The following is a 16,478-nucleotide window of genomic DNA, read 5'->3' as shown; positions in this document are numbered from 1 at the left end:
TTGGACTGTGCATCGAGAAAAAACAGTTTAATCAAGTGTCTTAGCCCCACAGAGGAAAAGAAAAATCTAATAGTGGTTTACTTCCCATTGAAATTATGCTCCTAACAACATGCTTGAATTCTTGCAGCAGAAACATCAGTCTGACATTTAGTCACTGTGTGCCAAACATGTTCAACTGCTTCATGTTAACCTTAGGAAATACAGGTACAGTATTCATTATGAACAAAAAGAGACTACAAAGTCTCCTCCTAATGCCCACACTGTACCCTCATGAGTACACATTTAGAACTGACAGGTGGCAAGCATGCTTCCTCAAGTGTCCTAGTGCAAACCACATTAGCTCTCCTGATGGACTTCCCTATGCCCTGCTCCCAGGATATTAAACACTTAAAAGCTCATCACTTGCAGAAAGTGATTACTGGGGACCAGCATCCTACATAAAAGGAGCATTCACTCAAATTTAAGTGGTACTCACATCCATAATCTAAAATCATCATATAAATATATGCTGGCCATTCATCTTTAACTACCTTATAGTTCATTAAAACCAATGAAGGAGCTCTGGAACTCTAAGAACCAGAGTATGGCACACATCTTTAATTTGGTCAGACCCCTAGTAGACACATATTTCTCAGGAATCTTCTTACACTGCCTGGCAAGATAGACCTTGTTACCAGTCATGTAGGCAGTGAGTGGCCCCAAGTGCTAGTGAGAACACACCCAGAGTGATGTAACTGGATTATTTTCTGTTTCTAAATTAAGGCATATTCAAAAATGTCCATGTATAAGTTCACACCATTTTTCTAAGTTAATTATCAGGTAATTAATATGCAGATTCACAGATGAATTACTCTCAGTTTTACTCTATGCAACAACCATGCCAGTAACTTCTTCTTCTAGATTTGCATAACAACAGTTTTAAAAAGTGGTACAGTTAACATGTTCACAATTGTCATTTTTCAAGGCAGTAGAAGACCAAGACATTTTAAAACAATATAAAATTTAAGCTTTATAATAAACACCAGAGGAAGTGGCCGTTCCTCCCACCCCCACCCCATCTCACCTCGATTAACAGTTCAAGAAAGACCCCCCACCCCACCCCCCAAAAAAACAAGCTTACACGCTACATTCAGGACTGTGATAAATGTAGGCAATTATGAAATAAATTGAGCTCTGCTTCTTGTGAAGCCACACAATTTCTTTTTAAAGTGAATTTGACTTCCAGTGCAGTTCCAATTCATGCTTTTAGTGATACATAACAATTTCCAAATGTTAGAGTAATTTCAGTCAATTGAGCCTTCAATGGCAATGCTTATAAATTACATTTATTAGTGTGGTCGGGATAAGAAAGGAGTTTGGGCTTTGATTATAAAATGCAGCATCTTTCTCTGATTCTCTTGGCTAAACTTTTCCTCTTCTTTTTTCCATTCTTTTCTTTGCTGTCTTCCATCTTTCTGGCTCGAATTTCCCTCATTAAATCAAAAAATACCTAGAAATAAGAAAGCAGAGTAAATAAAACAAGCAGTAGCATGAAGTTAGTGCTTCTGGATCATAGCAGTAAACCTTGGGGATGAAAGCATCACATCTAAGAGTTCCTTCTGGAGATGGGTCCAGGGCCACTCACAGGCTGGCAGGTGCTGCCCTGCCCTGCCCCTGAAAGGGCTTGTTGGTGAGGGCAGGCAGAGGAAAGCACATAAGCAAGCTGGAGTCTCCAAGGAGCTTGAGGGAAAAAAAAAAAAAAAACAAAAAACAAAAAACAAAAACAAAAAAACCCCAGCAACTTTTGTGAATGACATATCCCTCTTGATAAAATGTTACTTACTAAATTCTCAGGATTCCAGTGAAAACTGCTATATAGGAGTGATATGGCTCAAGATAAAACTCAGATGATTACATGAGGTACTTTTGAAAGGCTATTTATATTTTATGTATATGAGTGTTTTGCCTAAATACACGTATGTGCACCAATGGCCGGAAGGGAATGGATCCCCTGGAACTGGCGTTCCAGGTTCTTGTGAGCTGTCATATGTGTGCTGGGCACTGAACCTGGATCCTCTGTGAGAGCAGCCAGTGCTTTTAACAGCTCTCCAGATCACATAAATATGTATTTTGAGCACTTTGTGATAAAAAAATGTACTTTGCTAATTAACAGTAATTATGTTTATAATGAAAAAATTAGCATAGTAACTAAAAATTGCTAGTGAAATAATTGAAGCATTAAATTTCAACTACAAATCTTCTGCTCTCTAACAAAGAAAGGCCTAGAAAAACATAGTAAGCTAAGTGTGAGAGGGGAGGCTAAGTCGCACAGTCCATATTCTAATATTCTGTTGGTTTTTAAGAATCTTGCTGTCCGAATTCATCAACTTCCTGCCCTAGCTTCACAAATGCTTGAATTTTCTTCAGAAATTCAGTTACTGAATTGTAGAATTAAACAGAAAACACATAAAACAAAACAAAACAAAAAAAAAACAAAAAAGCAAAAAACAAAACAAAACTCAATAAGACTAAAAACAAGGACTATAAAAGATAACAGGTCACATATACTTCAAATTACAATAACTACAGTGTCTGATATACTTTTCCTAACATGCCTTTCTCTCTCAAGGGAAACCAAGTGTAAACTGCATGGTAGAGATGGATGGCGAAAGGCACCTGTGTGGGAGGAACAGGGCACACACATCTGCTTGCAGCTGCAAAGGCAAAACAATCAAACAATGAACCAAATACCCACTGGCTATTTAGGAACACTATTTTCAAGAGCAATGGAAGACATTAGAACCATCCGGCATTTCTGAATATACTTTGTTAAGTAATTTTTACTGGGAAAATTATAATTTTGTATATTAAAACCAGAAATAAAAGGTAAAAATCATTAAAAATTGAAAACTGGAAACAAGCATGACTACATTCCAAGCACACCATGTAGAGGAAAGCATTGCTTCAAGAGTCTTTGGAACACAGTATATGGCAAATTCACCTTAGGTGTTAAAAATAAAAACAAGAGTCCATCAACAAGGATCACAACAATGCTTAGCATGCATGAGGCTCTAAGTGTGACCCTGAATAACACATATATACACACAGACACAGACACACAAACTCATACCCACACACATGTGTGCGTGCATACAGGTACACACATACACACACACACACACACACACACACACACACACACACACAACCCAAATCCCAGCAACAACAAAAACAAAGCCACCAAGTCTTAGGAGTGACTCTGTAGCTTGCTGTGAAAGTAACTCACACACACTGCAGGACAACACATTGAGCCATTCTATTGCTATGGAGCCAGGATTTTCAGGGTCAATGTTACCTCAGAGAGGTAAGAATCTACGACAGTAAATCTGAACTGGTAACAGGAATCCATGTACTTTTCTTCCATTTAAAAAAAAGTATTCCTTGTCACTGTTCAGTGACAATCCAGAAAGCGATAATAACTGAAAAATAATAAGCGATGAGGTTGAGGCTGTGAACATCAATCCATGGAACTAAAAATTCTTAGGTGAATAGTTGATTTTTGGGCTGGAGCAAGAAATGTAAAGTTTAGAGAAGGAAGTGAGGATGCTATAAAATACTAATGGCTCAATAGATAGGGAAATGAATGATTGATTAAAGGGTAAATCCCAGACAGGGGAATGTACAATGCTGAAATACCACAATGGCATAGATCCCACTGCTGGGTTTCAACTTCTCCCAGAGATTTCGGAAGCCTCTGCTTCCAGTCCAGATGGGACTAGCTCCAGCAGGAAGCCTCCTTTCTGACCAGAAGTCTTCCTTAGAGTCCGCCAGTACTGACCTCTACTGCCGACAGATCCAGTGCACTATGAAAAGGATGTATAAGCGAATGGACTTTGGGAGCCCATTCCACATAGAGGGATACTCCCTCAGCCTAGACACATGGGGGAGGGCCTAGGTCCTGCTCCACATGATGACAGACTTTGAAGACTTCCCATGGAAGGCCTCACCCTCTCTGGGGAGCAGAAAGGGGATGGAATGGGGGTGGGGGGGGGAACAGGGGAGGACAGAGGGTGCCGGAACTGGGATTCACATGTAAAACAAGCTTGTTTCAAATTTAAATAATAATAATAATAATACTAAAAACATCTGGGCAGAGAAAAAAAAAGGATGTATAAGGCTTAAATTTCTAACAAGCAAATCCCTTTTCAAAACCACGAAAACATGGTAGCAAAGATTTAAAGTTGGCATCAGCTAATTTGAGGAATTAAAGAAAGTCCTGTTTCAAGTGCCAACTAAAGGACACAGCAACTAGGAAAGAGGAACAAGGAACAAAACAACCAACACCCCCAAATCACAGGACCATCAACTTCTTTCCCAGTCTCCCATCTTGCTCTCTTGGCTCCATCCTCTTTTCTCATTTTAGAGTAACTTAGTATGTATGAAACTTGACTTTCTAATTCTACACTATAACCAGAGGAAATCCCTCTTCACATAAATGAAAATAAAGCCAGACAAAACAAATCCAAAGGCTTATGCTGCAGACTAGGAGACAATAACAACAACAAATAACAGTAGACAAAGGATTAATGTTATTACTATAAAGCAGATATACAAATCAAAAGGTCTGAAATCTGTTAGGTAGAAAAAAGGGACTTCAGACTTGGCAGAAGATTGACAGTAGGCCAATGAATCAATCAAGGCATGAGGAGTCTCATAGCTAATCAGGGTTCACCACTTTTTTGCAATTTGTAAAGGCTGTTTGAATTGGGCTGGCAAGGCCATATGAAAATGGTTTCTTTTTTCTTTTTGTGAGACAGGGTGAAAATGGTTTCTTATAAGGAGGATGGGGTATAAGGACACTGTTATGGCAGGCACTTTAGCATCACTGTTTAAAAAGAACCCCTGCTTTTTTTTTTTTTTTTTTTTTTGAGTACCCACAGGAAGTTCAGTGCAGCACTGTTTGCAGTAGAAAAACTTGTGGGTGCTGGGGAGATGGCTCAGTGGTTAAAAGCACTTTCTCCTTAATGGTTGGGTTCACTATAAAGATTCATCATGACTTACCTCCCTACCCATTCAACTTTATTTTTTCTCTCTCAATAAACAAAAACAAATCAAAACAAATACACACCCCCCAAAATACCAAACAAAAGAAAATAAAACAAACAAACAAACAAAAAATCATGCAAAAAACATGGAGTCCCCTTTGTGTCGGCCAAGTACACCTTAGGTATGGGATCTGCCCTGCAGAGTAGGTTGATATACCCAGTCCATTGGAGAAAACTGATTTTTTTCTCTTACTCATCATGAATTACAAATAGCTTCTTGGTTTAGGAGTGGGACTTTGTGCCACTTTTCCTTGTCCTTGCTAGGATAAATACACTTTTAGAATTTGAAGTGGTGGGTCATAATTTTAATAGGTAATTACCACACTGGCTCTTCCATAAACATGAGGCTTTTTCTACATTCTTGCTAAGAATATATTTTCATTTTTTCCCAATGAGATGGACTAAAAAAAAAATCATATTATGTACTTCTGCTTTTACAGATAAGACTAAGCTCCTTTTCAAGTTGAAAGCTATCTACATTTGTTTCTTGTAATGCACTTGGACTGTGGTCTCGCTAGATTACTGGCTGTCTTCTCACTATCCCATGAGAGCTCTGATTCTGCCTCCATGTCCTCTGAGGTCAGCAGATGACTACCACATGGCTGTGACAGCACAGCTCATCTCTAGTTGCCTCTCTTTCCCTTTCCCCTTAATCCCAGTCATTTTCACAAGCTGCTTAAGACAATTAGGAAGAAAGATATGTATATGTTATAACTGTTCAATTTTTCCTTTCACTGTCTCATACTAAATTTTAAAATATACTTTATAAGTACTTTAAAAATACTTAACGTAATCTTACAGAAAAATAGTACAGAATATGCAACAGAAATATTGTAGGATTCACTGTGTACAAGTACTAAAAATCTGACACATTTCTAAAAACAATTAATCATAATGACACCATCATATCTATTACAGATTGAGGTAGTTATACGTAATTGGCCTCCATAAGCTCATAGGGAGTAGAACTATTAGAAGGTGTGGCTTTGTTGAAGTAGGTGTGGCCTTGTTGGAACAAGTATGTCACTGTAGGGGTTGGCTTTGAGGTCTCCTATGCTCAAGCTGCACTCAGTGAGGAAATTCACTTCCTGTTACCTGGAAGTGACATGGAACTCTCAGCTCCTTCTCCAGCATGCTGCTATGTCCCCTCATGATAAGAGACTAAACCCCTGAAACTGTAAGCCACCCAAATAAATAGTTTCCTTTATAAGAGTTGCTGTGGTCATGGTATCTCCTCATAGCAATAGAAATCCTAACTCAGACACAGATGAACAAAAAGACCTTATGATTTTTTAACCCTATGCTTTCTGCCTCACTTTTCTTTTTCTTTCTTTCTTTCTTTTTTTTTTTTTTGTGTATGTGTGTTTCTTCTTGAAACATGTTTTCATTGTGACTATGGAGACTATGCTGGCCTTGATTTCACAGAGATCTGCCTGCCTCTGCTTCCCAGAGTTGAGATTAAAGGTCATGCTACCACATATGGCCAACCTTATGCTTTATGAATCAGGATTATGGACTTCTAAGTATAAATAGACCAATCCACAAAAACTTGAGGTCATCTGTAGCAATGTAACTCAAGTGTGGCCCATATGGGAGCTTTCTAGAAATCCAAATGATCTGGCCCTGTTCCAGAGCAAATGTTCCAGAAAAATCTCTGGTGATGAGCCTTAAGGATGTGTGCTTGTTAGGACTAACTAACAGCCTGCATAGTGGGTTTAGGAGGCTCCTCTGAATAGTCACAGTACACAGAGACTGGAGAGGATCCTACTGGGAGTTTCCAAGAGCCAAAGCCATCTCAGTCTTGAAGACAGTCTCCTCCAATCCCGGAAAGGATTCTCAAGAAGTGTCACTATACATGGTATGGGAAAATGAGGGGGATGTAGAGGATCTCCCTTTGCACTCAGGGAAACAAAGGCTGAGGGTAAACAATCATGGTAGTAATGAAGACTTCAGAACAATCTTAATTAGGAGTTCCTCCATCCAGAAGGTACCTCCCCTTTAGAGACATAGCACCAGAAAGGCATTAGTCAGGGCAAACACATACAGTGTTAGCATGTTAGGGTCCTGAGAATTTCTTTTACAATACGCAATCCCATTAAAAATAAGGCAGTAAGTAGGATGGGGATGCTGATGAAGACTTTAAAAAAAGCACATTTAGCTGTAGTGTCTTGCATCTGAGAAATTCAAAGATAAGTTGAAATATAATATTTCTAACATATCTTATTTCAGCATTTAGGGATGGTAAAAATCAGTCTCTGTCAGTGCTGGTGAAATGGCTTAGTAGATAAAGGTACTTGCCACTAAGCCTAAGTACCTGAGTTCAATTCCTAGTGGAAGGAGAGAACAGACTTCTGTGAACTACCCTCTGATGCTATGTCACCCTCCCTCCAATAAATAAAAGCAAACTCAAACAAACAAACAACAACAACAATAAAAATACTCAACACTCTATTAAATCTTAGTTTGGATCTCTGAGTCTAGAAAAAGTAGGATAACAGGGCCAATCAACAACTTACACATGATGCACTAACATTTTACCTTGTCAACGTTGGCTCTCGTTTTAGCAGATGTCTCCACGTAGTTAACATTCCACTGGTCAGCTCTGTTTTTTGCCTCTTCAACAGAAACCTGCCTTTTATCTTCCAAATCTGATTTGTTACCAACCAGGAGAAATGGAACATTCTCATCTTCTTTTACTCTTAAGATCTGCTCCCTAAGTAAGTAAAAGAAAGAAAGAAATAATAACACAATGCACATATATTAAAAAAAAAAATCACAGAACTGGGGCTGGAGCAATGGCTCAGCAATCAAGAGCATGTGTTGCTTTTGCAGAGGGCCCAGGTTCAGTTTTCAGCACCCACACGGTGCCACTTAGCTAGGTGCTGCAGGAAGATCCAGTATGAAACTACAGTGACCAAATTTATCAGAAACAGAGAAGACTGGACCCACTGGGCCAGAGGCAAGATAATAATTTTTCTTTTTCTAATTTCATTTTAGTTTTATTTATTTTATGTATGGATGTTTAGTCTGCATGCATGTCTGTATACTATATGCATGCTTGGTATCTGTGGATGTCAGAAGAAGGTATTAGATTCCTTAGAACTGGTGTTAGGAATGGTTGTAAGCCATCAGGTGGGTTCTGGGAACTAAACCTGGGTACTCTACAAGAGCAACAAGTGCTCTTAACCACACATGCCCAAGAAGATGATTTTTCTTAAGCATTTTATTTTTATTAACTACTTTCCTGTCACATAGAAAGGTTGTTAGGTCTATAACCTTCACATACATTTTACTTAAGGCTATAGTTATTTTCATACAGATACTGCTATAGTATTTTTAAAGTATGAAAGTCCCTTTAAAATCTGGCCCAATTTCATTTCTAACACAAGGAAAGGGAGCTCCAAGCAGTTCAGAGGTCACAGTTCTCAAGTCTAGTATATATAACTATGTGTCACAGAGTCATGATTGTAACTGCTATAGGTGGGAAAGAAATGGGTTCTGCTCTTAAGACTTTTTACCTGGTAAGGAAAAATATCTAAGTCAAGTTCAGTACAAGAGTGTATTAAGTATGAAGCTGGAGACAGGGCTCGGATGGTCAGAGCACTCACTCTTCTTCCAGAGGACCAGGGTTCTATTCCCACCCACCTGGCAGCTAACAACAGTAACTTCAGATCTAGAGGAGCCAACACGCTCTCCTGGCCTCCATGATGCATAGACACTCATGCAGGCAAACTACCCACACATATTAAAAAGTGTGACGGTGTCACACTGGTACCGTACAAGCACATTGTTTAAGGAGAAAGGAAGTAATGGCCTGCCTTGGTGAGAGATGAGCAGGAAGGGTTGAGGCTGAAGGTAATTAGGAAGTAGCACCTGGGCTACACTTGCTGGTTAGATGATGTGGAGACCCTTCTGTGACCAGTCAGACTGTCTACATGAATTTTCCCGCTGTTGCTGAGTCACTAGATCCACTTTTCCTTATGGGAAGGGCAACACATTGGAGGTACACAGAAGAACAATGAATCATTCTAATTTCCTATGGTGAAAAATAAATTATTCCATTACCTACCACAGGGCCTGCTACATAATAAACCCTTTTGTGTTTTCTGGAGGAATGGATGGGCATACATCAACACTTAATATAACTTTCCATGTCTCTTACTTTATAAGTTTCCAGGATCTGTAATCTACGCAATAGCACGTATGAAATTCCTTTACAGAAACCAACAAATTTAATCTTTTTAATCAGTTCATCTTGTGCATTTTCTCAATTATATGCCCTTTTAGGGGGAAGACTGCTCTCTTAGATTTCTTTAAGGCTCATCATTTTTCACAGGCTCATCTTTTTTTTTGTGAAGTATTCCCAATCCTTCTCCTTTATAATGATTACTGCCTATGTTTCCTACTTTACACTCCACCAGGTTTTGCTTCATGCCTTATATATACAACTAGGGTGTGCAAATCTTGATTAGAGGACATATTACATGCTTTTTTGTGTCTTGCACAATGAAATTCCTATCACAGACATAAAAATATAGACAGACAGAACATCATTGATGATGCACACAGTACTTTCAAGATTACTCCAGAGACTATTCATGACAATGTCTCTCAGACAGAGTGAAGTCATTTCCTCTAAGCAATGTATGTCATACTCTGATTAGGTGCAAAGTAAAGAAAATATACTGTAGAACACAATCAAGTAATTATACTCACTACAGTGAGTATTATCCTCATTTTATAAAATATTTAAGTTTAAAAGATTATTTGTATTTTAAACATTTTAGATAACCATATTATAAGGAGAATGGCAATGTGTCTTTAACTATAACACAGGTGCTGAGAAATTAGTAACTACTACAAAAAATATGGGAAGTGTTGCTGTACTATCACAGCAACAGTAATGCTGTACTCGTAAAGAAAAATGATTTAGTAAAGCATAAGGGATCTCTGGGTACTTGAAACTACAATGTGTTCAGCACTAGGGCAGCTGTAAGAACTGAATATGTTACATGTATCCATAGTGGCCAGAGTCACACACTAATATCAAAGTGCAAAGACACACTATTCGAGGCACTAAAAGATTAATAAGCAAAAAGCTCTACTTATCCACGTGTTTCTGGAAAGGACAGTTGTGTGTACAACATGAGATTAGGCTCCATCATACCTGAAGTCAGCTGTGGCTGCAAAGGATTCCATCTCTGTGATAGAGAAGACGCAGAGGAACCCCTCCCCACTTCGAAAGTAGTTGTCTCTAATTGCAGCGTAGTCCTCCTGCCCAGCTGTATCTAAAATGTCGATCTGCACCTCCTCCCCATCCAGCACTACCTTTTTCCTGTAGCTGTCTGCTTTGGTAGGTTCATAGTCCTCTACAAACTAGAAAACATGAAAAACACATCCTTTTTTAAATTTTTATTTTTACTTAAAAAAAAAAATCTTATTTAGAAATCACTACTCTGTACCTGTTTTCACAAATGGTGAAAACCATTGATTTTCATTTTCAATAACTCACCAACTAATTTATTTGCAAAAAGACTGGGTTCAAGTCTTACTTCTAGGCTATTTACAGCTTGAAATTAGTCCATTTTCTTTCTAAAAGTACTATACATACAAAAAATAACACATATATACTTTTTATCAGATTTAGAATCCCACTTCAGATGACCCCAAATAACAAGATTTTGGTGCGAGAATTGTGGGGATAATTAACAAGCCAACACTGAGATAAGCACCACTATCTCCTTTTCTAAAATGAGACAAGTCAATACAGTGTGGATACCACTCTCTAGAAAATCTTAACCTTTTGAGATCCCAAACTAACTGACCTTTAAACAGTGTCATCCTTACTACCATAATTATGTCCATAGATCTGTTTGCTATCAGTGCACACACACACACACACTGTACACATTGTGAGGAGTTTTAAAATGTTTTTATAAATATTTTCATAATGTTGATATCAGTTTCTAGAATTTACCTTTGACTGCAGGAGCCCTGAACTACTACTTACTCAGTTCTATATATCCTAAGTCTAGAACAGTAGACATTACATGGTAGACTAGTCATTCTCATGTTGTGATGACCCTAACCATAAAATTATTTTCATTGTTACTTCCTAAGTGTAATTTTGCTACTGTTATAAACTGTAATGTAAATATCTGTGTTTTGTGATAGTTTTAGGTGACCCCTGTGAAAGTCATTTGACACACAATGGGGTTGTGACCCACAGGTTGAGAACCACTGTGGTAGATGATCACAATAATTATTTAAAACAATATTTTAAAAAAATTTTTAAATTTTTTGCCTCTTGACTGTATCCTCTCCCTCCTTTCTTCCCAGGTACCACCCCCACCTTCTTTCCACCCCTCCCATCCTTTTCTCCTTCATTTCTATTCAGAAAAGGGGCAGGCCTCCCATGGATATCAACAGAACATGGCATATCAAGTTGCAGTAAGACTAAGTATCTTCCCATGTATTAAGGCTGGGCAAGGAAACCCAATATAACGAACAGGGTCCCAAAAGCCCCAAAAGAGTCAAAGACAGTCCCTGTTCCCACTGGGCATGGGAGATCTTTCCATCTTCTGATAGCTTTTCCAATTTCTTCAAAGACTTGAAGTTCTTATCATACAGGTCTTTCTTTCCTTTGCTTAGTTAGAGTTACACCAAGATATTTTATATTATCTGTGGCTATTGTGAAGGTTGTTGTTTCTTTGATTTCTTCCTTAGCCCATTTATCATTTGTCTATAGAAGGGCTACTGATTTTTTTTTCTTAATCTTATATCCAGCCACTTCATTAAAGGTGTTTATCAGCTGTAGAAATTCCCTGGTAGAATTTTTGGGGTTGCTTATAAAACATGTTTTAGTAACCCCCCCCCCCAACACTGCTTAACCATTTACTACAAGTTAAAACATAGAGAACCTCACCATCTTGTGGGAGTAAATCCAATGACTGGTTCTGAGCAGCCTTTGCTAAGGTCTCTTTCTGTATACTAGCATGGTAAATATCATTGCAAACCTCTTCAAGGGACTTTTGGGGGGGGGGTGTGGGGAGGAGAATAAAGAAAAGCAACACACATTCTTACATGGGCCTGGATGGTAAGACAAGAATTCTACACAACTGAAGCTCGGTGCAACAATCACCATTTCCACCACTGGTTTCAGTATGGTGACTGTTGAGTGCAAAGACTTTAACTTCACCATGTGGGGTGTGGGTAGCCAGAACAAGATTGGCCACCACGGTGGTACTACTTGCAAAACACCCATAGCTTGATCTATATAATGGATAATGTATGAACAAGGCTCCTGAGGAGTTATCAGGATGCAAGCTGAGGCTGAGCTATGCCATGCTACTGTGTTGTTTGCCAACAAGCAGACACTAGCTGGATCTGCCCGGGGCCATGAGCGCAGCTGAAATCACACACAAGCTGGGGCTACACTCTCTATGCTACAGAACTGGTACATTCAAGTCACCTGTCTCACCAGTGGGGATGGGTCTATAGAGGATTAGACTGGCTGTCTACTCAGGACTGGAACCAGAAGTGAACCAGATCTTTCCCCCATCTTACTTCTCTGCATTCAGCTTTCTTCTCTTTTGGCAAGCATGACTCCATGGTGCTGTGTGCCAGAGCTGTCTTCATGGGTTGGTCACATGCATATACAGTCTACAGCCAGGTTTTATTTAATGTAAACAGTTTCTGTTTCTACTCAGACAGTTTCTGGTACTCCTATGCAATATTACTTAGCTTTTTGCTTCTGAAGAGAATCAATTATCTGTTAGTAGCGAGGATGGATTTGGGTGTCACGATTCATTTTGATGGTTGGTTTTCAACCCAAACTCGGTGCACTTAAAACAAATGTAAGACAAGAACACTTCAGCACACAGAAGTGTGAATAAGCCTGGGGTAAGGTTTGTAGTAACAGCCTGAATACTAACACACTAGATTGGCTGTTACTCTGTGCAAACATACCACCATCAGCTGCATGACCACAGTGGAGACCCTGAGACCTGACTGGCTTTGAGTCACCTGTACTCCACAGCTTGCTTGTACTTACCTTGGGGCAGGCTGGCAGCCATGGGGTTGCACAGCCTAGCCTCGTCCTTGGCAAGAGAGAGGCTGGGCTAGAAGGCAACCCACATTTTCACCTTGTTTTGGGGCCTACTTGAACATGTTGGCGGCAGGCAGATCAGAAACTGGTGTAAGCTGGCAGGGTAGGCTCACTCCAGCCCAACAAACTTGAGCATGCCCATTTCCACATGTGAAGCAGCTGCCTCCCTCAGCCAGCAAGGGTCTGACCTGTCATCCAAAGACAACCTCTATTTTTTTCTTTTGTGTTTTGATAAATACTAAAAAAGCTGGTGCTGTTCAATTTGCCCTGGGGAACCCTCAGAACTGGTTTGTTTGGTATTATGGGGCATTTTACTGCTTTTAGTACATAATTAGTAATCTACTGTTTTGTATACTTGCTTTCAGTTGTCATTTTGACAAGCACTGATTATAGCTATCAGGATGAAGTCTCTTAACTATTTAGAAAAGTTAAAAACATGAATGCTCTTATTTTTGGTTTCCTTACTGGCAGGAAAGGGACTAATGATGGGCATGGTGGTTCAGGCCTGTAATCTTTGCATGTGGGAAGCTAAGGCAGATAAACTGTCCTGAGTTTCAAGCCAGTACGGATTAGATATAGGACTCTGCCTCAAATCTCCACCCAAATAGGAGGAGGAAAGGACTAATATAAAGATTAGTTTAAGAGAAGATGAAAATTAACAGTATAGTAAATGCAAATGAACAAATAAACCAGTACTGCTTTAGCCCCCTCTCAATTTTTTAGACATAGATTTGAGGGTGGAGGGTGTAAGGGAAAGTGTGGATATGCTAGCACTTCAGGTGTTAAAAATTGCAGGTTTTAGCCAGGTGGTGGTGGCACATGCCTTTAATCCCAGCACTTGGGAGGCAGAGACAGGTGGATCTCTGTGAGTTCAAGGCCTGACTGCTCTAGTGAGTGACTTCCAGGATAGCCTTCAAAGCTACAAAGAAACAAACAAACAGCCCCCCAAACAAACAAACAAAGACTTTGCATGTTTTTTTATTTGATTGTTTGTTGTTATTGTTGTTAGAACACCAAGATTAACAATTGGTAATTCACCAGAGATGATTTTTCTTGGGCAAGGTGGGTTCTCTTTTTTTTCTTCTAAAATGGAGACACTACTATTTACCATCCAGGATTGTTACAAGGCTTAAGAAAGAAAGTATGTTGCAACTATAAACAGGGATTCTATTGAGAGAAAGAGTTGAGAATAAATGATCACATATGTTTATAATTTCTAACTTTGTTATCAATTATAATAATTACACTTGATAGTATTACACTGGGGAAAGAAAACAGTCTGGTACACATACTAAAAAATCTGTAACTTGACTACTAATTACAAGTGTTAGTGATGGGGCCTGGACCTGTAACTGTTTAATGGTGGGTGCAATCCCATGGTGAACAAGGGACTATGTTCTGAGGTTATTTAACAAACACTTCATATATTAATTTCAGGTCTCAATGATGTTCTATACCTACTAGAAATTCAAGGAGGAAATTGCCATTAAAATATTTTAAAAACACTAAAGTTAGATTACTCAAAAAAAAAAAAAAAAAAAAAAAAAGAGGCAGTTTTCAGTTTTATTTTGTTTTGAGAACTTGGGGTCTAGAGACTGGTCCTTGAATTTTAAATTGTAAAATTAAGTAAGTACAGATATTGGCCTTATATTTAAAAGTGGAAAAATATTAGGAGCTTTCAAGGGCTGAAAGAATCCAACCAAGTAATACTAAAACTAAGCTAGAGGACTATACTCTCCAAGCCCAACCTTGGTTATTCAAGTGAAGCAAGTGAAGGTGGCACTTACCTCATCATACATGAACTGCAGAGTCAGGGCAGACTTGCCCACACCACCACTGCCCACCATGATGACTTTGTGTAAGGCCAAAGAATTCTGACCCTTGGGTTTATTTGCAGCCATCCTGTTTCCCAGAGTCTTCAGAGGATTAAGAAGAATCTAAGACAAATGGGACAGGTAGGGCTCAGTATAGTCCTTAGAATTCAAGTGGAGGAAAGAAACACAATGCCCTTAGAGTTCAAGACACTAGCTCCCACTCTGCAGTAACTGTAAACAGACAGTAAGCAAAGTGCAGACTCTTAGAAGGGGACTCATCCATCAGAGATTGCAACAACGAGACATGACAATGATCCAAGGGCATTATCTAATAGATTCTGCAGAGCTGTGACCATAATGGTATTAGTTACACTGGAATATCTTCACACAGAGTATGAGAATAGGCTAAAGGATTACTTGTTTTTCTATGTTAATTTATATGGGCAACGCTTAAAGAAATGTTCCTCCTAACTTCAGTAAGAAACAGAGACTGCCATTTGCATTAAGGACCTCCTTGGAAAGGCGTGCTGTAAGTGAAGGGATCTTATCTAACAACTGTTAACAGACTTATAAATAGGATTCCAGCAGTGCATAATTCAACAACCATGCTATGGGGACATCTGTGGTTTTTTTTGAGTAATGTAACTTCACTGCTTTGAGGCAGCACGCCCTCACTTTCCTTAGAACATTCATTTGTTTTACTACATTAAGGCTCTCAAGGTGGAGGCCAGACTCTTACAGAAGTCTAAAAGAAATGGATCAATTTCTAGATGCATTAGACCATAAAAATTAAACCAAATGGGAATAAATAATTTAAAAAGATCTATAACCAACAACGAGATTGAAACAGTAATTAAAGGTCTTTCAACCAAAAAAATTCAAAGGACCAGATGAATGTATTGTAGTTTTGAGATGAGACAGTTCTAAAAAGAATATCAATACCACTCAACTTATTCAATAAAACAGAAAAGGAAGGAATGCTTCAAAATTATTTTTATGGACCCAGTATTACTGTGATATCAAACCCAGTAAAGACACACACACAAAAAAAATGAGATTAGAGACCAATCTCCCTTATGAACATAGATACAAAAAAATTCTCAAGAAAATACTGGCAAACAAAATTTAAGATCCTAACTGAAAGATAATTCATCATGATCAATATGCCTTCATTTAGCAGATGCACAGATGTTAAGTCCATGAATGTAACATATCATTTAAATGTACTAAAAAACGGAAATCACATGATTATCTCAATACATGCAGAAAAAGTCTTCAATAAGTTCCAACAATTCCTTCATGACCAAAGTCATGGACAGCCTAAGGATGGAGGGAGCACAATTTAACATAATAAAGCCATGGCAAACCTATAACCAACATCATACTAATTTGAGAAAAACTCAAAGCATTTCTGCTAAGATCACTAATTTAAAAATGTTTCTACTCTCTTCCCTCATATTTAGCAGTATCTGA

General features: G+C 38.7%; 1 protein-coding gene across 1 annotated transcript in view; it reads right to left on the bottom strand.

The window, feature by feature from the left end:
* Nucleotides 1–1,303: 1,303 nt before the first annotated feature.
* The window catches only part of Rala (RAS like proto-oncogene A), a 43,435-nt gene continuing 28,260 nt past the window's right edge, over nucleotides 1,304–16,478 (bottom strand). Inside the window, exons 2-5 of the mRNA XM_051194674.1 lie at nucleotides 14,979–15,128; nucleotides 10,252–10,460; nucleotides 7,623–7,797; nucleotides 1,304–1,489 (exon numbers count right to left, since the gene is read on the bottom strand). Coding sequence (XP_051050631.1) covers nucleotides 1,367–1,489; nucleotides 7,623–7,797; nucleotides 10,252–10,460; nucleotides 14,979–15,092 — 621 coding nt within the window. The 5' untranslated portion in view covers nucleotides 15,093–15,128 and the 3' untranslated portion in view covers nucleotides 1,304–1,366. The remainder of the gene's footprint in view (nucleotides 1,490–7,622; nucleotides 7,798–10,251; nucleotides 10,461–14,978; nucleotides 15,129–16,478) is intronic.

The sequence above is a fragment of the Phodopus roborovskii genome, unplaced genomic scaffold, assembly GCF_943737965.1.
Source record: "Phodopus roborovskii unplaced genomic scaffold, PHOROB, whole genome shotgun sequence".
Classification (NCBI taxonomy): Eukaryota; Metazoa; Chordata; class Mammalia; order Rodentia; family Cricetidae; genus Phodopus; species Phodopus roborovskii.
Note: the sequence above shows the minus strand (reverse complement) of the source record. Positions and strands in the feature narration are given on the sequence as shown.